Here is a 20,345-nt window from a genome sequence, read left to right as displayed (position 1 = left end):
TTTAAAGTATAATTTATTGAATATAATGTTAGAATATTTAGACTAACAAGTTTGTGTGTACTGAATATTAAATAATTATTAATCATTGATACAAAATTTTAATATTCTATATTTGTCGTAATCTTATAAAAATGATAAACAATATTACATAACCAATGAATATTATTTTAAATTAGTATTTTGTCAATAATAATATATATTTATATATATAAAGAATCATACATGTAAAATACATAATTTATATTTTCAGAATTTATATTTATAAATTAATAAAATTTATTTATTAAAAATAATTTAATATTTATACTGATTAAATATTAACTAAAATTACTAAAATATTAAGATTTTAGATATATACTAAAATTAATCACTAAGATAAAATATATATTAAAATATAAAATATATTTGTATCAAATATATAATAAATCATTTTAATGATTAATTTTAGTTCATAAATAATATTTTTATTTTCTGAATTATAAATTGGATATACGTGTATTATAATATATTAGTTTTTTTTTTTGTGATCTTCAAATTGCTTCTTTGAGTTATTCATTTATGTAGGGTGGGATATATTACTATACTAGAAAGAGCATACAAAAATTAAAGACATCAGGATGTGGCAATAAGTGTATAAGTGATTTTTAAACCAAGTAAACAAAAATATAATGGCTTTTTTCTCCTCCTCTTTTTCATTCTAACAAAAAACAACACACTTAAGATATAAGTGAATTACGCGAACGATACTTAAGATTTAAGAATTCGAGAGATATTGTGATTATTGTTCTCCCTAAGTACACCGTTTGTGAGTCAGACTGTTAACCTTACTTTTTCAAGAATACAAAGATTCACTTTGAATAAAACGCTGAATTAATTTTTTCTTTAAAAAAATTAACTTAAACAAAAAATATTCATATTAAAAAAGTTTATAAATAAATTATTTTATATTTAATTTTTTATTTTAAAATGTTTATTTAAAAAAATGTAATTAAAAAAGTTTTTATTATAAAAATAGTCATTTTTTAAATTTTTTTATAAATACTTAAATTGTTTTTTTAAAAAATAATTTAATTTTAAAAATTACACAAAATATTAATATTATTACTTTTCATAAATTAAAATCTTAAAAAAAAATTTACAGAATTGCTCTAAGTTTATTGATTCGTTAGTATTAAAAATTCGAGAGATCATATTTTAAAAATTGTGTATTAATCCTCAATTGATCTTAAAAAATACAAATACAGTAACAGATATCATGGCAAAAACCACAATAAAAATCCTTTTTTCTCAAGTAAAACTTTTATTGCTTTAAAAAAAATTAAAAGTAATATTGAACGAAATATCTTTTTTAAACAATTTTTTATTTTTTTTTTTTAATTATCGTTTATTTTCTTTTAAATCACAAAAAAAAAATTAGATCCAAAATACAAAATCCAATAGCCATACGCCTTATTCGCATAGTATTGAATAATCTATCTGCTCTCCCACAATTATTACTAGTTTTTTCTTTTTAGGGGTTGTATTCTCCTCTTTTTATGAGACTATCATTGTTTACAAAGAGCAACTTATAGTAGTATTTTATTTCTCTAAAATTGACGATATAAAGATATTTGCAAATAATAAATTTATATTGAAAATGACAGCTGTTGGCTTGTGGCTTATGGGTGAAGTCTACACGAAGAAAATATCTGGTTAGTTTCCATCAAAAGGATACACGTAATTGGCAACAAGCAATAACTTCATTAACTTCCTTCACTTGGCACGTGTAAACTTTTCTTGCTTTTAGGCTTGTAAGAATGTGTCAATTTTCTGTTTGTACTCTCCATATGATACGTACAAGCCTCTCAATTCAAGTCTCAGCAAGTCACCAAAAAAAAAATTCAAGTCTCAGCATGTTCAGTCATGTGGTTTTGGATGTGATAGTGTTTCAAAGAGGCCCAAAACCATTATTGGATCAAGTTTTGCTACTACAATTGAAGGCATAACCCAAGTTCACACCAAACAACAACAACAAAGGTTTGTCCCATTAAGTGAAGTCGGCTACATGAATCAAACGAGGTCATTATATTCTGTCATGTATCATGTCTACAGAGAGACCGTTTACATGTAGATCTTGTTTAACCACCTCATGGATGGTCTTCTTAGGTCTTTCTCTACCTTTCTTCCCTTGTCCATCTTCTATCTCATCCACCCTCCTAACTGGATGTTCTATCGGTCTTTTTCTCACATGTCCAAACCACCTGAGACGCAATTCAACCATCTTTTCCACAATGGGTGCTACTCCAACTCTCTCCCTTATATCTTCGTTTCTTATTTTATCCAATCCCGTATGACCACTCATCCATCTCAACATCTTCATCTCTGTCACACTCAGCTTATGTTCGTGCTCCCCTTTAGCCGTCCAACACTCCGTACCATAAAGCATAGCTGGTCTTATAGCAGTGCGATTGAATTTACCTTTAAGTTTTAAAGGCACTTTTTTGTCGCATATAAAACCATATGCACTCCGCCATTTTGACCAACCTGCTTGGATCCTATTATTTACATCTTGTTCAATCTTTCCATTATCTTGTATGATGCACTCAAAATACTTAAAACTTTTAACTTTTTGTAGGATGTTTTCTCCAATCTTCACCTCTATATTAGGGTTTTCCCTTCTCAGACTGAACTTTCATTCCATATATTCCGTCGTACTACGGCTTACGCAGACCATACACTTCTAGAGCTTCTCTCTATAACTCCAACTTCTTATTTAGGTCTTCCCTTGACTCTCTCATAAGAACGATATCATCGGCAAAAAGCATGCACCATGGCAAAGGCTCTTGGATGTGCTCTGTGGGTACTTCCAAGACTAATGTGAAAAGGTATGGATTTAAGGATGATCCATGGTGTAATCTTATACCAATAGAAAATTTCTCTGTCACACCACCTTGAGTCTTCACACTAGTTGTGGCCCCATCGTACATGTCTTTAATTGCACGAATATATGCGATCATTACTCTCCTCTTTTCTAAAACCTTCCATAAGACCTCCCTTGGTACCCTATCATACGCTTTTTCCAAATCAATAAACACCATATATAGATCCCTTTTATTATTATGATACATCTCCATCATCCTTCTTAATAGATATATCGCTTCAGTGGTAGATCTGCCTAGCATAAATCCAAATTGGTTCTCTGTTACTTGTGTCACTTTTCTCAATCTTCGTTCTATCACCCTTTCCCATAATTTCATGGTATAACTCATAAGCTTGATTCCTCTATAGTTTTCGCAACTTTGTATATCCCTCTTATTCTTGTAGATAGGTACCAATGTGCTCTTTCTCCACTCATCAGGCATCCTCTTTGACCTTAAAACCTCATTAAAAAGCTTGGTTAACCAGTTGATGCATTTTTCTCCAAGACCCTTCCAAATCTCAATCGAAATATTATCAGGTCCTACTGCCCTGCCATTTTTCATCTGCATTAGAGCCTCTTTTACCTCGAAGTCTCGAATCCTTCGATAGTAGTCAAAGTTTTGATCTTCTTCCCTTGTGCATAACCAACCAAGGCTCGGAAGAGTCTTCTGTCCCTCATTAAATAACTCGTAAAAACAGTTCTTTCACCTTTCATTAATCTTCTCCTCTTGAGCTAACACCTCTCCATCCTTATCCTTTATGCACTTAACCTGATCCAAATCTCTCGTTCTTCTTTCACAGCTCTTTGCAATTCTATATATACTTTTTTCTCCTTCTTTCATACCCAAAGACTGGTAGAGACCCTCATATGCTCTTGTTCTTGCTTCACTTACAGCCAATTTTATCTCTTTCTTAACCACCTTATATTTTTCCCAATTATCTGTGTTACGGCATAAAGACCACTCTTTAAAGCACTCCCTTTTTATCTTTATCTTTTATTGTACACTCGCATTCCACCACCAGGACTCCTTGTCTCTTGGTCCTATTCCTTTAGATTCACCAAAGCTTTCTTTTGCTCTTCTTCTAATAACTTCTGCCATTTTCCTCCACATCTCTTCCGTGCTTCCATTCCCATCCTACTTTGCCTCTTCTCCTACCCGTCTTAGGAAGCTTATTTATTCCTCACCTTTCATCCACCACCACCTCATCCTTGGGTTCTTCGTATGATGTATTTTGCTCAACGCAAAAATTCATGACTAGCACCCTATGTTGTGTTGTCAAACTCTCTCCCGGGATAATTTTACAATTAATGCAAAATTTTTGGTCGACTCTCCTTAACAAGAAGAAGTTGATTTGAGAGCTTGTTATGCCACTCTTATAGGTTATAAGATGTTTGTCTCTCTTTTTAAAACATGTATTTGCGATGAGAAGATCAAATGTTGAGGAAAAGTCCAAAATAGTTTTACTCTCGGTATTGATCACCCCGAAACCATGGGCTCCGTGAATACTCCCATATCCAGTTACTTCTCTCCCAACATGACCATTTAAATCTCCTCCTAAGAAAATCTTATCACCCAAGGGTATGTCTTGAACCAAACTCTCTAGATCCTCCCAAAACCTTAGCTTGTGTTGTTCGCCGAACCCACTTGCGGTGCATAGGCGCTAATCACATGGAAAACACCTCCCTCCACCACAAGTTTGATAGAGATGATCCGATCTCTCACCCACTTGACATCTACTACGTCCTTTTTCCACTGCTTATCCACAATTATTTCAACCCCATTCCTATTTTTCACCTTTTCTGTATACCAAAGTTTGAAACCAGAAGTATCAAACTCCTTAGCCTTCGCACCAACACATTTTGTTTTTTGTAGGCACATAATGTTAATCTTTCTCCTTGTCATGGTGTCCACCACCTCCATGGACTTCCCTGTTAGAGTGCCTATGTTCCATGTCCCAAATCTCAACATTCTATCGCTCTGACATTTACCTTTTACTTTGTGAACTAGCTTATTTACCCTCGTCCGTCACGAAAATGTGAGAATCCTTACTCATTTAACACTACATCCGGATACCGATGCAGCGGTTCTTGCTCATTTGACACTGTACTCGAGCCATACGACGCGTTACTTCTGGGCAACGACCTAGCTTTAGCGCAATAATGTCTTTGATTCATGTCATGGGGGTTCAACTATATTTTTATGTTAGTTGTCGAAGACCTAATACAACTCTCCTCCTTTATTCGGATTTGGAACCGGCTATGTACCGCACGTGTAACATAGGCGGAGTTCCAAGTTCACACCCTTGTTTGTATTATTCTCACATGTGCATTTGGTTGATTTACCATACTAACTGATTATGCAAAAAGTTAAAGTAAAGGTCAAGGACGATTTTGGTCTCTAAGATAAAGGTCAATTTTTTTATTTTTAATATTTTTTTCATACAAAATCATTCTTAAAGTTTAAAATCAAATATTAAAATCGTTCTTTTTATATTAAAAGTATTAAAATAAAAAATATTAAATTGACTAATCTAACATTTCTAATAATTTATTAGGTCGAACACTTTTAATTTCAGATATATTTATATCAAAACACGAGTATTTTCTTTTATTATTTTGTATAAAATTTTGTATACTAAACAAATAAATTAACTAACTAAAAATTTATATACAAAAATAATTTTATATAAAATTAATAATAAAAAATTATTAAATAATAATTTATTCAAATCTATTAAATCATCTAATAACTGCACTGAATCTCCTGTTTTTACCGACCAACTTTATAAAAAATTTTTAAAATTATAACTATCAGAACCGAACCAGTAATCAAACTAATTAGACTATTGGATCACTGAGTCACTAATTCAACCAGTTAACCTGATCCCACATATATAAAATAGCAAAAAATTTTAAAATAACATTTAAAATACATATCTTCAATAACATTTTAATAAACATTAAGTCTCAAATTCTAAAATAAGTAAACGATAAAAATAACAATAATGGATTATATCCAAAGAATAATTTCAAAGTTTGGATATCTTTCCTGGAACTACATCCTTATTGGTTTCATTCTAATTTGTATTTTTCACAAACTTATTATTAGCTTCATCATCATGACATCATCTCGATCATCTTCCATATTCAATTGATCTAGCATTTCAATAATATTTCACAAATCATAATTAATAATGCAAAATATTTGGTTAAAGTATTACATGTTAGAATATAATTAGGATCAATTAGGATCAATTAGCATATCTGGATATTTATTATAGGATATTACGTCTTTATTATTACGATTCTCATAGTACCTATAAATACCCTTCTATGTTGTATCGTTCCAGACAACTTGAATAGACAATTTGAATATACTCAATAATACATAAATCCTTTCTTCAATTTAGTCTCTTGTTTCTAACATGGTATCAGAGCCATGGTATCCTCCTTGAAGAGGATAGGTTATTTTCCTTGCGGTGAAATCACCGTAGTTTTTGCATTTTTTTCTATGCCGTTCTTCTTTCTCTTTTGTCACTCCTTTGATGCTTTTTCACCTCACATACTAGCCTATTTTTCTCTGTCTTGTATTTTTTTTGAGTCGTACGACCAAACACCATTGTCATCCACTGCTTACCTATTTTCATGAAAAAATCATATAATTTTTGCTCTCTTTCGGCAGTTCCGTCTGCGTTCTCTCGTTGCAGTTCCGTTTGTGTTCTCTTGTGGCAGTTCCGTCTGCGTTCTCTCGTTGCAGTTCCGTTTGTGTTCTCTTGTGGCAGTTCCGTCTGCGTTCTCTCGTGACAGTTCCATCTATGTTCTCTCGTGACAGTTTTATCTACGTTCTATCGTGGCAGTTTTGTTTGTGTTCTCTCGTGGCAGTTCCGTCTGCATTTTTTCGTGGCAGTTTTGTCTGCATTTCGTTTGGGTTTTCTTGTGGCAGTTCCGTCTGCGTTTCTTTCTGGCAATTCCGTCTACACTTCCTTCAGAGAGCGGCAGTTCCGTCTGCGCTTCCTTCAGACAAGCGGCAGTTCTGTCTGTGCTTCCTTCAGACTAGCGACAATTCCCTCTACGCTTCCTTTAGACAAGCGGCCGTTCCATCTACGCTTTCTTCCTACAGTTCCATCTGCACCCGTTTTATCAGTTTATGCAGTTTTTTCTCTCTTTATTTCGTTGTTTTAAATAAGTTTCAAACTCAAGTTGTCACTTGAGTTTGAGGGGGATGTTAGAATATAATTAGGATCAATTAGCATATTTGGATATTTATTATAGAATATTACGTATTTATTATTACGATTCTCATAGCACCTATAACTACCCTTCTATATTGTATCATTCCAGACAACTTGAATAGACAACTTGAATACACTCAATAATACACAAATCCTTTCTACAGTCTAGTCTCTTGTTTCTAACATTACAAAATCATCCCTAACAAAAATATACCCAAATCATCTAAAGCTGATTGAAGAGACATATTTATAAGATCATTCTGTAAAGTATCAACTTCTTCACGAGTTAAAAAATGGCGGTGAATCTTCCATTATCTATTTCGAATGATTCTCAAATATATCAAGACAAATTGAATCATAACTTTACTTTCTCATTCGTTTCCTATATTATCAATTAACTTAATTATTCTTATTATGACTAAAAATACATAACAGAACAGTTTTTTCTTTATCCACTTGTTTATATTGGCCCTATGCAAGATTAGTTTTTTCTCAATTGCTATTTTTTTGGGTTCCAATTATTGCATTAGGAGTTCATCCTTGTTTTCGAAAAGTTTGTGTTTTTGATGATGTCTTTGATGAAACCATCCTAAATTCCTAATCAATCACGACCAAATAACTAATCTACAGGAATAATATATAACAACAATTTACTAAAAATAATATACAACAGTAACCAAATATAACAAGAATATATTACATACAAGAATATATTACACTATAATCAACATATTACACCAACATAAAATAAAAAAAATCGAACAATCTAACAGAAATCAAATAGAAATCAATAAGTTATACACCTATAATCAATTAATTCTAACTAAGGTACTAAATTATTAAAAAATTGAAATACTGAATAACTTTAAAAAAATAAAATAAAAATACATACCTTATGGCTGATGCACCGCCGACAAAAAAGAGAAAAATCGGAAAAGAAGCACGGCGCCGACGACGATGACAAGGACGACTGGACGACTGGACCGGCAAAATGAGAACGACGACGGACACACAGCGGCATAGGACAGAAGGCGACGAGCCGAGATACTCAAAGGCCACCGAGACGACGACTTTGAGTAGCAGTAACCGACGATGTCATCGTTCGATGGAATTGGTGCTGGCTGTGGTAGGGTGGTGCGAGAGCAAGACTGCAAATACGGTAAGAATGACAAGGACTGAACGGGTCTCTCTCAGGTCTTGGAATTTGGGGAAAGGGAATGGGTTTGGTGTGAAAACTGAAAGGCTTCGAGCTAGGGTTTCAGGTTTTTGGTTCAGGTTTTTTTTAATAATCGAAACAACGCCATTTCACTCGAAGAAAAAACAAGAAAAATAGAGTTCGAACTGGTTCAAAAATTTTCAAACTCGCTAGTTAGTCAATTTTCGTCAAACCCAATCGATTTAAATCGAGTCTCGTCGATTTTTTTTCTTGTCCAGTCAACTAGCTCATTCAGATCGATTTTGTTATCAATTCATCGTATTTTCAGTACGATTAAACGGGTCGGTCCAATTTTAATAACAATGTCTAAAACAATGACCAAGTATTTAGTCTAAAAGATATTTCAATATCAAGCACAATCATGGTGGATTGGTGATAACTCATAAGTCAAAATATCCCCATTTCGGGAAAGCGCCCTCATTGAATGAATGGACCCAGGAACACAAGGCCGCCACAAACGACCAAGACTTAAAAAAGTGAACGGAAATTAGTACCCAAAAAGGAAAAAAAATTAAAATTTAAATAAGTGGCAAGTTGCTGTTGCTTGTTGCCATGGGGTGCCTGCCTGATCTATCTTTAAACAAAAAATGCATGACAACCAACATCCTGAACCTCTGCAAATCCTTTCTGTTTCACAACTAACCCAATGTTCCGTTCTCAAAATTTCTCCATTTTGCTGTTGGTTCTTTTTCTGGCGCCAAATTCCGTTACAGTTAACTGCCGATGTACGGACAACTGTGGACGCATCAAGATCCAGTTCCCATTTCATCTCAAAAATAGCATCCTGAATGAAAACGCTACCTATCTACCTGGATTTGAACTCTCATGTAACGATAAACATCAAGCTCTGCTGAAACTTCCAAAGGTTCCATCAGTAAGCTTCTTTGTGAAGCAAATCGATTACAAATCTCAGCAAATTCAGATCTATCACCCAAATAACTGCCTTGCCAGCCAGCTTTTAGCACTCGGAAATTCGTCAACTTCACCTTTCCGATTCATATCACCATATTACGGCGGCGAAACTAGTTACAATAATGTCTCTTTCTTTCGTTGCGCTTCGAGTTCTTCCTATTCCTGTCCAATTTTGCAACTAGATTCTATTAGCGACATCATTGATCCAGGAATACTATCTTGCACCAAGGTGCGTGATGTTTTATCGGTCCAGTGGAGGTTTACGTATGATGATAAGACTAGTTTGTTTCTTGGATGGTCGAACCCTAACTGTGGGCAGTGTGAAGCACAGGGCAAGAAATGCAGACTCAAGAGCGATGGTACGAAAGAGGAAATTGAGTGTTTCGTTTGCAAAACAAACAAGATTTCGACATCCACTCTTGTTCTAATTGTTGCAGGTATGAAGAATCCATACTTGTTGCTTACCACCTAACTTGCTTTCGGTTATTCATTGTTCTCAGTTAGAAATATTCACGGTGAAAACAGTAAGGTCTTTGACACCTAATACTATTCATATTTTTATAGTAAAAGAGAACTTTGATTAGAGAAATAAAAGTTTCAGGTTATCAATGACCTCAATATAGCCATGTAGGTGGCTTCCAAAACTTTGTAATATTGAAAACTTTAGTAGTACTTGCAGCAGCTATAAAGAATAAGTCACTTTAACCTGTTGTAGAGATTTAGGTTAAGAATTCAAATCATAAAACAAAAGTGCTAGTGTTTAATTTGTTTTAACTTATATCTTATATTTCAACCTGTATTCTATTAATAATATTACGTGTACATAAAAATCAGTTACTAAAATTAACCAGTAGTATAAAATACAAATTAAAATACAAAATTTATATTAAAAATGAGTTAAATAACATATGTATTTGCCAATGAGTAATAGCTCAAATGACATAGTCTCTTCATACTCAATTAAGAGGTTGCGGGTTCGAGTCTCTTATCTTTGGTAAATAAATAAATAAATAAATAAATAAATAACATATGTATTTATTTATACACATATATAATGATTGATTTTAGTGGTTAATTTTTTTTTTACATGTAGTATAGTTGATAAGAAAAACATAAAAATCTTAACTCATTTTTTAGTTATCTTTTTAATTTGCTAAATGAAAATATTATTTTATTTTTTATCTTTTTTATATTTTCAAAAATAATGTATATTTACATTTTTACTCATCTAAGGACAATTATGAAGATAAATTAGCACTCTCAATCATTATTCTTAAAATAATGTTAAATTTTTTTCTCTAATTGAAGCAACGCTGTTTTATACATTACAGGGACAATAATTTGTTTGATGCTTCTGGTCTTGTTGGCCTTTGCAATGTACCATATTTATCGGTACTTTAAGACTAAAGGAGAAGACCAAGACAGGATAGAAAAATTCTTGGAGGATTACAGGGCCATGAAGCCTACAAGATTCACTTACAAAGATATTAAGAGAATCACAAATGGCTTTAAGGAAAGCTTAGGCGAAGGAGCACACGGAGCAGTATTCAAAGGAATGCTCTCCAAAGAAATTCTTGTTGCCGTGAAGGTACTCAATGATACACAAGGTGATGGCAAGGATTTCATAAATGAAGTGGGAACTATGGGAAAGATTCATCATGTCAATGTTGTTCGCTTGCTCGGATTCTGCGCAGACGGATTCCACCGTGCTCTTGTCTATGATCTGTTTCCGAACGGTTCGTTGCAGAAATTCTTAGCTCCACCGGATAACAGGGATGCTTTCCTTGGTTGGGTGAAGCTTCAGAGAATTGCTCTTGGTGTTGCCAAAGGCCTTGAGTATCTCCATCTTGGTTGTGATCATAGGATACTCCATTTTGACATAAATCCCCATAATGTGTTACTAGATGATCACTTCACTCCAAAAATAACAGATTTTGGCCTTGCAAAGTTGTGTCCGAAAAATCAAAGCACAGTGTCTATGACCGCCGCGAGGGGGACATTGGGATATATTGCCCCTGAAGTATTCTCAAGAAATTTTGGTAACGTGTCGTACAAGTCTGATATTTATAGCTTCGGAATGTTGCTACTTGAGATGGTTGGAGGAAGAAAGAACACAAATGTGTCTGGTGAGGAAATTTTCCAAGTTTTGTACCCAGAATGGATCCATAATATGCTTGAAGGGAAAGACATCCACATTGATATTGACAATGAGGGAGACATGAAAATTGCCAAGAAACTTGCCATTGTAGGACTTTGGTGCATTCAGTGGAATCCTGTAGATCGTCCATCAATGAAAACTGTGGTACAAATGCTTGAAAGGGAAGGAGACAAGCTAATGGTCCCCCCTACTCCGTTTGACTCCACTACCAGCTCAAGTAGAAACAATAATAATGCAGTTGTTCCATCAAGACATCTAAATTTTGAGCTAGAGGTTATTCCCGAGTTAGAGTAAAGGCAATTCACCTCTTGCTAATAAAATGTATTTATATTGGAGACTGATGCAAGATGCAATACATAATGATTCTTCCCCTCGTTCAATGCTACTTCCACTTGTAATTTTCATAACATGGAATCATGCATGACACGAATCGAAAGCATGTAGCACATTTATCTTGCAAATAAATCATCCTTACTGTTTACGTCTTTATGACTCTGTGTAGAGCAATTCTGAACATTCTCTCGAATTGCGCCTATATTTTTAGCCTTTAGGTGTCCTTGATAAACAGGACCAAACTCCAAAAACAAAATTACACAATCAAAATGGAAAGAAAAACACGCCTAATATCATCCGATCGAAAGAAAATACACATAGAAGGATGAGCCAAAAGATACTTATGAACACCCAATTCAATAGAATGACCCAAACAAGCTAACGCATCAGCAACTCGATTAGTATTATACAATTTGTATATACAACTTTTATCAGCACTCAAGAAAATATACAACTTTTATGCCTTGAATGTTCTAAAAATTACAACATCTTCAAAATGATATTCACACCCAAAAAATTATTCTAAAAGATCTAATTGAATGAGATAAGTAACTACACAGTCCTTGGGAACACGACAAAAATTATGTTGCCATAAAAAAAACGAATCTGTGATCTCATCAAACATGGAGAACTCATATCACTGCCATAACATAATCATAATCCTATATGAAATGGATATGCTCTGTTCTAATTAGTTAATCATCATCCTCCATTGAATAGTCAGTTGTGGTTTCACCAAGATAACTAGTACCAGAGGAATTCATGCTCGAGCTCGACGCTTGGCTGGAATTGACCTCCTTAACATATCTAGAAGCTTCATGTGAATAGAAAGAAGGCTTTGGAGGCAATGCAAGACTGCCGTCGTTATCCCCTTCCAGCATCTCTACTACCTTGTTCATCGAAGGACGATCACTAGGCTTTAGTTGTATGCACCAAAGTGCAACTAAGAACATCTTTTTAACTAGACTCTTTTCCTCCTCTGAGGCATCTTCGATTTCAATCTCTCTCTCTTCATAAAGCTGATCATGTATCCAAAATGGGAAGTAAAATTGGCTTGATTCATCGGCATTAGGATTTGAATTCCTCCTCCTACTTGCCATTTCCATCAAAAGCATTCCAAAACTATAGACATCAGCCTTATAAGATACTCCTCCAATGTTTTTGTAGAACAACTCCGGAGCCATGTAGCCTAAAGTTCCTCTTGCTGCAGTCAAAGTGACAGTGCTATCATCCACGGGATATAGCTTCGCAAGTCCAAAATCAGATACCTTTGGGACGAAGTTGTCATCTAGAAGAATATTATGCGGCTTGATATCAAAATGTAGAATTTGCATATCACAACCTTGATGTAAATACGCAATTCCACGAGCCACTCCAAGAGATATTTCATACATCTTCTCGTAACTCAAAGGCACAGTCCCTTCCTTGGCGAAAATGTATTTATCCAATGATCCATTAGGCATGAATTCATACACCAGAGCACGCTTTTTCTTCTCGACACAATATCCAACAAGACGTACCACATTAACATGATGTATTCTTCCAATTGTAGCAACGTCGTTGATGAAGTCTTGGCCATTAGCATTGGATTCGTTCAACATCTTTATCGCTACATCAGGACCACTACGAAGTTTTCCTTTGTATACAGCCCCAAAGCCACCTTTACCCAATTTCACTTTGAAACCACCACTCATTTTCTTGATTTCATTGTATTCATACCTTATGGGATTTAGATTGCTGTCTAGCAAAAAATGTTCAATGTTTCCATATATTGACCAATGTCTTCGTCGCCATATGTAGATCAATACTGAAAGTAGAACTACAACTCCTAGTACGTATCTAGTTACAAGTATTACTGGTATAATATTTCTACCAATGAATATTCCCCCATCAAAATATTCCAGCCCAACTGGGTTGCCCAGGTTTCTTGTGCTGAATGTTATTCTACTTCCTAATCCTGCACCCATAATTGATCATTAGGCAAGGTAACCTTCTTTCAAATAGGCCAACGGGTTAGTTCACAAACATGCATAAGCATCTATGATGCATCGACATTGACACAAACATGAGACACGACACGACATGGGACACGCGGACACATGAATTTGAAATTTTTATAAGACAGAGACACGGCATATATATAAAATATAAAGTTTTTTTAAATAAATTGTAATGATATTTTGGTATTTTATTGATATTAAAATATAAATTAATTTTTTAGTTATTTTTAATTATATAAAGTATTTAAAATATTTTTTATTTTTAAAAATTAATAATATATACTATTTCTAAACTCATTTCAAGAATACATGTTAAGAATAAAGTTAGACATACTGACACATGATGATATTTAGCCGTGTTCAAGCGTGTCTGGAGAAGAATTTTTTACTTTTTAATTAAGACACAGTTGGACACCGAAAACACGCGTGTCGGACGAGTGTCGATAAGTGTCGTGTCCGAAATATGTCGACACGCAAACAAGGCGAATCAGAAAAGTGTATGTACTTCATAGATAAGTATATACATTAAAAAAAAAAACATTAGATGCCTTCCATGAATATGTGAGTATATGAGTAAACTAATTCATGCTAGATTTAATTAATTAACACGAGTTAGACAGCAGAGTTTAACACATCGCCTCTCCTTACTAAATGATGCAAATAAACATTTCAAAATGTAGATAAACTTACCAAATACAATGCCTCTGAGATAAGCTGCAAAAGGAATCAAGGAAAGAAAAATAGACTTAATACATATATATACCAGGGGGAAAAAAGCAATGATAGACATAACGTGTCTATTATGTTCATTATTATTATACATACGCCAGTGATCCACTAACCATTGTCAATCATCATATTCAGACTTCATTCTTTTCAGTTATACTTCAATTCGTACTTTAAATATATCAACATTTTATTAAATATAGATTAAAAGGATAAAAAATGATAGGAAGAAGGAATATCCTTACGATCTTACCTCGAGCATAACCGATAGCCTGTTCTGCAATTCCTATAATATTCAAAACAACAATAATTTATATCAGCAAATGATAAAAATGATTAAAATAAATAAATAAATGCTATATGATAATATGAACCATATTTGATTAGGTCGACTAAGTTGAGACATATTATCTGCTTGTCAATTGATTATAATATTTGTGAATAAAAAATTTAAATGACTTTAACCATTGCCTAACGATGAGCTGATATAATCATATAATCATAGTCAACAACAAGTATATACGTAAGATCAAACTATGACAAGCCGTCTCCTATGTCTCCTATCTACTTTCCGTGCGTGTACACGTTATACTGTTATAGACCATGGAAAAACAGGTCAGTTAGTCAAATATGATCAGTTTGTGAAGCTAATTAATGGAAGAGGATATTTAAGATAATATGATTATAAAATTTTAATATACAAGTCAGACCCCCCAAAAAAGGGGGAAAAAAAAAAACCCAATACATTTTTCTTTTAACTGCATTTTTTATACATAAATAGATTGATTTAGTTTTACTCTTTTGGCCATTAAAATAATTTTATTTTCAAATGACTATATAGAATCATTTAAAGTGTAAAAATAATATATCTATATGATTTTGTTTCATCTTAAGAATGGATATAATTTTTTTTTACATACAACTTTTTTTTTCCAAGTTATACTACATGGCAAATAGTTCTTTTTTTTCTTTGAAAGAAAGAGAATAAAAATGGATCTGATATTATATGTAAGGTAAAATACTATGAGTCACTTAAATTAAACTTTCTCTTATATAAATGGATTGCAACTAAAGAAAACACGTATAACTGAGATATTCCTATTAAAATGAAAATAAATCATTAATTAATTAATATTAATATTAATAATATTTATAAATGAATGTTCACATACCGCACTTATCGGTTGTATGGTAAGCGTAGTGGCAATAGCGCCTGTCACATTGGACTTCTCCAGTCGAAACATTGACCACCTTGCAATTTGTCTTCTTTCCACACTTCTCCTCGCAAACCGCCGGCAACCAAGAGACGCTAAACCCTTCGCCAACCACCTTCCGGATCTCCTCATAAGAAACGTTGTTATTCCCTTCTCCGATCTCCGCCGGAACCTTATCCGTAAACGTAGCCACCATCAAACTGCACCCAACCTTGATTTCAGTCACACTGTACGATGCTCCCACCATTACATACACATGCCCTAAGCCCAAGGCACTACAACGACTTGCGGTTATATCTACCTTCACATAGGCAGCGTCGTCAGTTACTGCATCGGTGCAGTTAAAATACGCTACTCTTGATGGATCGAAAGTGTCTACTGTATCTGGATCGAAATTGTTTAAAGTGAACGGTTGCGATCCGAAATCGTCGGGGCCGACGGCGAACTTGAAACTGCTGTCATATAAGAAATTGCGAGGGATAAATGAACAATTAGCGTTGTCGCTGAGACCCGCATCACTCAACTTGATGCTGTAATTCTTGTAATCGATGTGGTGCACGTGGTAGTTACCTGAGAAGAGAGTTAGCACTGTGGCGTTGTTGCTATCGCATTCGAGTTCGTACCTTTTGTTGCCGCAGTGGCTTGGGTCGCCTTTGAGTCGGAATGGGTAGGTTATGTTGCGGATTTGGCCGCAGGAAGAAGGGGGACATGGCGAGTGGTGCTTCTTGGCGGTGGATGGTTGTTCGAAAAGGAGGAGGATTGTGAAAAGGAGTGATACAATTTTTTGTGTGATTAAAGAGCAGGGGAATGATGCTTGGGTTTGCATTGTCGTTCTTGTGAGCTGCTGTTTATTTTGGTTTTTCCATTTTTGGGAGTTTATAAATAAATAAAATATCATATCAGAGTCAAACTTTTCGGTCACTACTAAGCCCCCACCACCCAACTTGATTCAATTTTGCATCAATTATTCAAGAGGAAGGGGCAACAACTACTTTATCAGTAGATTCTGTCGCATATAAAAAAATTTCTCAAAAATATTGTGAGTAAATCTCTATAATAGTCTCTAAGATTTACAAAATTATCCAATTTGATTTTCAAAATTTCAATTTTTTACTATAATGGTCCCTTAGATTGAGCTATGGGCACCATAGTGATCCTTGAGTCCACACGTCTCCTCTCCTTCCCTTCTCTCTCTACCGCACTCTTCTACGCCACCCTCCTCTTCTCCCCCCCCAATTCCCTCTCCACCCTGCCCTTGTCATCCCTGTCCCATCTCCTCTCATCTTCAACTCTCTCCATCCCTCTCTCTCCTTCGTCCTACCTTCCCCTACCCTTCGCTATCTCTCTTACCCCCTCTCATCCCTGGCCGCCTCGCGGTTCATCCCGCACAGTTGCGCAGCTCCACCACCACTTCCTGCCAATCCCATTCCACTCGAATCGGAGCAATTTCGACCGAATGAATACGACATATATGAGACGGTGTTTTCATCTGGCATCAAACAACTACTATGAATAGTTGAAGGAGGAAAGCTTTGATCTACAAAAATCGATGTCCAAGCAACTACCTTTGGTATGGTGATTCATCATGGGAGCAGATTTGGTTGAACGAAAATGACGATGTCGTTTTCGGCACTATTGTTGTTGTTATGGAAGGAGTTGGAGTAATTGAAATCGAGGAAAGAATCAATTTCTGAGAAGAACATCTTTCATTTTATGTCTAAGGCGTCCATGAGTTTTGAGCTGTAGTTTGGGTTGGAGATGAGCCAAGCGGTGGCGTCGACATTGGGGAATCCGTCGGAGGCTCGTTGGTTGGGACGACAAAGCTGAAGGAGGCACAGAGGCCTTCAGCAAAGTCTAAGAAGGGCTCAACGAGAACGTGCTTGTGGCGGCGGGCGAAGGGAAGGAGAGGAGAATGACAATTGGCAGAAGGGAAGAGTGCGATGGAGAAGGAGGGGAAGGAGAGGAGGGTTGCGGGGTCAAAGTGGGTCTAGCGTGGCACTGAATCGCTGAGTCATCACCGGAGATAAGTTCAGAGACCACTATGGTGCTCGGAGGTCAATCAGGAGAACCACTATAGTGAAATTAGAACTTCGAGAACTAAATTGGGTAATCTCGTAAATCTCAGGTATTATTGTAGGAATTTACTCAAAATGTTATCAATAAAACAACTCTGAATGATTTAAAATACAAGATAATGGACTGGGGCAAATTTGTGAATATTTTAGGCAATTCCATTGGATAGAATTCTAGTAGAGAGCTCTATCAAATTCTTTGCCTTCTTTGTTAGGGCTTCAAAAGGTCAAGGAGGGTTGATCATGATGTCCAATAAGACGAAGTGAATCCATCGGAAATCCAACCAAAGGAAATATGCCTATCAAATAAGCATTTAAGAAACTCCATGGAAAAATGAATTGTTGATGGATCTGATCAAGGCACAAGCCATGAAATGATGAAAATGTAGCTTCCTTTGAAATTTTCTATCGTTTTAAGCAAGAATAAGAACAATAAAAATAAATAATTCCCTTACATTCTAAAACAATAAATTAGAACCAGACCATAAGACATGGCTCCGGCATTGTGTCTTTAGCACTTACCTTGGTTTTGTGGCTCCTACAACCATGACAATGACAACATTTTCTTCTCAAAGCCAATCAAGAGAATATAGAGGATAGTCTAAAATTTGCTTTCACAATTATATATACCATACTCAGCCAAAGAGTAGACTAGCCTTAAAATCCATCCACTTTGCCAGTTTTCATGTTCGGTCCAATTTGTTTACTTGACTAGCAACTACTAAATCTTTTTTCCTGTATCAATAATGATATTAATTAAGGACACTGTTTATCTAAACAATGATAAGGAACATTTTCAACAATGAAGCATTAACACGTTTAATATTAATAAACACAGTAACAGTTGAACAGTTCAGTACAGAAAAACCAAACATATCAACTGGAAAAAGATGTTAAAAAGAAAATATTACTTCCCCACTTCCCCCCCCCCCCCCCCCCCCGACTCAGGATCAAGGCATCATCTGACCCCTCTCAAAAGGTTTGTCTACAATAGCACAAAGAAACCCAATAACACCAAGGCCACAAGAACCTTTACATTCTATTCCCTACACATAATTAGTAAATTCTGGGAAATTATCTGCTTCAGGAAACCTCTCTAATAATGCTTCATGCCACCTATTTTATAAGAATATCTTCAATTTGAGCTAAAGAATGTTCCTGATGTGCATAAAAATGAACACTTCAAAGCGTAAGTCCACACCCAATGATAGAGAGGTGTACTAGAGACTAGAGTCCTTTAAACGGACTGACTCGGTTTTCAGAAGTGAACCATACTTTTCCTTTGTCTCTCACAGACTCATACTCTTCCTTCCAACAAGTCATGTGAGTATTAGGATCCCCTACCTCCCTAGAGTGAAAACTATTGCACTCAAAAGCAACAAAACCTCTATGTTTAATGCATCAGCCACTTGGCTTGGCCAAATAGGTTATTCAACCCGCACATATTCAAAGAAATTAGCAGGAAAATTCACAAATACCACTTTAGGTACTTACTCCGTTCTTGTACATTCATAATTAGGTAATGAGAAAACAAAATACATCCATTCTTCACCCAAAACAATGGAGATCATCAAACATATATATTTACTAGTTTTAGCATTAAGTATCTTTGAGCATTAGTGAGACCTACAGTGAAGAGAGAGCACTAAAGGAATAACTGGCAGTCTTTAGAAAGTCCTCAGATTAAAACTTTTGGGCAACCCTCCATTATAAACCACGGGATAACCCATCACTGATACCAATATAGAACTAGTATCCAAAAGATATTGTTTATTAATGGAACAACGTTATACAATGATAAAGGGAAAAGTAGCGAGACTCCTCAACTCTCCCAACACACTAACAAATGATTGAAGAGACCTAATCAAATCCTTCTTACCTTTATTTATACTCCGCCTTCACTAATTAACTAACTAACTGCTGGGATTCTAGAAGAGGTATTCTACCAAACTCTCAATAAAATATTACACTGATCAAAACCACTAAACTAGTTTGACCTTCAAATTTAGTTCGGTTTGTCAGAGAGACGCACAAAAATAAAGTAACATAAATTAAAATGAGAGTGCAAGCACCATAAATAAAATATTTAACATGAAAAACTAGCAATTACCTGAAGAGGAAAAGGCAAGCCCCAGAATTGTATTGCATAGAAAATAGTTTGCTGCAATTGTCTCTGAACTAAAGTTGAAAAAATGCCAAGGTTCATCGTTGCGCGGCTATTTTCCTCAGCCAAATCACTAGTTGGCAATATTCTCCACACAAAATAGTTGTAGCAGATTTGGGAAGTTTTAAGGCTCTAGTTTGGAAATATTTTCCATCAAATGTACCAAGAAGGATCCCTTAGCTGGCGAATTGCTTACAAAATTACAATACTTTCAATTCCAGCATAATCCCTTCTATGTGACAACTTGCTCTGAATTGATAACTTCTGACCAAATGATAAGGAACGATAAACACCAATTTCACCTTCATATTCCAAAGACATATCATGCACCTTTAAAATGTAACCAGTACCTCAAGATTCGCCAAACCATCTCTTGGCTCTCGTCTTTACCAATCATTAAAAATGACCACAGCAGTAAA

The 20,345-nt window shown here is 34.9% G+C and overlaps 2 protein-coding genes and 1 pseudogene across 5 annotated transcripts; 1 reads left to right on the top strand and 2 right to left on the bottom strand.

Annotated features, from left to right (window-relative positions):
- The first annotated feature begins 8,864 nt into the window (after positions 1-8,864).
- On the top strand, positions 8,865-11,797 carry LOC130935033 (rust resistance kinase Lr10-like). Of its 2 annotated transcripts, XM_057864577.1 has the most exons (3): positions 8,865-9,488; positions 9,591-9,696; positions 10,591-11,797. In XM_057864577.1, the coding sequence occupies exons 1-3, from the start codon at positions 8,994-8,996 to the stop codon at positions 11,709-11,711; spliced, it is 1,722 nt and encodes a 573-aa protein (XP_057720560.1). In that variant the 5' UTR covers positions 8,865-8,993; the 3' UTR covers positions 11,712-11,797. The 2 variants fall into 2 exon arrangements, with proteins under 2 accessions (XP_057720560.1, XP_057720559.1); XM_057864576.1 differs by having other exon boundaries at positions 8,865-9,696.
- A 332-nt stretch (positions 11,798-12,129) lies between these two features.
- LOC130935031 (rust resistance kinase Lr10-like) lies at positions 12,130-16,597 on the bottom strand. 3 transcript variants are annotated; one of them, XM_057864574.1, is made up of 5 exons: positions 16,261-16,582; positions 15,649-16,145; positions 14,730-14,762; positions 14,441-14,464; positions 12,130-13,707 (listed from the first exon to the last, which is right to left on the bottom strand). In XM_057864574.1, exons 2-5 carry the CDS (start codon positions 15,935-15,937, stop codon positions 12,446-12,448), a joined length of 1,608 nt encoding a protein of 535 aa, XP_057720557.1. In that variant the 5' UTR covers positions 15,938-16,145; positions 16,261-16,582; the 3' UTR covers positions 12,130-12,445. The 3 variants fall into 3 exon arrangements, with proteins under 3 accessions (XP_057720557.1, XP_057720558.1, XP_057720556.1); XM_057864575.1 differs by having other exon boundaries at positions 15,649-16,142; XM_057864573.1 differs by having other exon boundaries at positions 15,649-16,597.
- A 329-nt stretch (positions 16,598-16,926) lies between these two features.
- LOC130934719 (zinc finger protein CONSTANS-LIKE 5-like) lies at positions 16,927-20,247 on the bottom strand (annotated as a pseudogene).
- Positions 20,248-20,345: the final 98 nt, after the last annotated feature.

Source organism: Arachis stenosperma, chromosome 6, assembly GCF_014773155.1.
Source record: "Arachis stenosperma cultivar V10309 chromosome 6, arast.V10309.gnm1.PFL2, whole genome shotgun sequence".
In the NCBI taxonomy this organism is placed as follows: domain Eukaryota; kingdom Viridiplantae; phylum Streptophyta; class Magnoliopsida; order Fabales; family Fabaceae; genus Arachis; species Arachis stenosperma.
The sequence above is the reverse complement of the archived record's forward strand: the minus strand, read 5'-3'. Positions and strand labels throughout refer to the sequence as shown.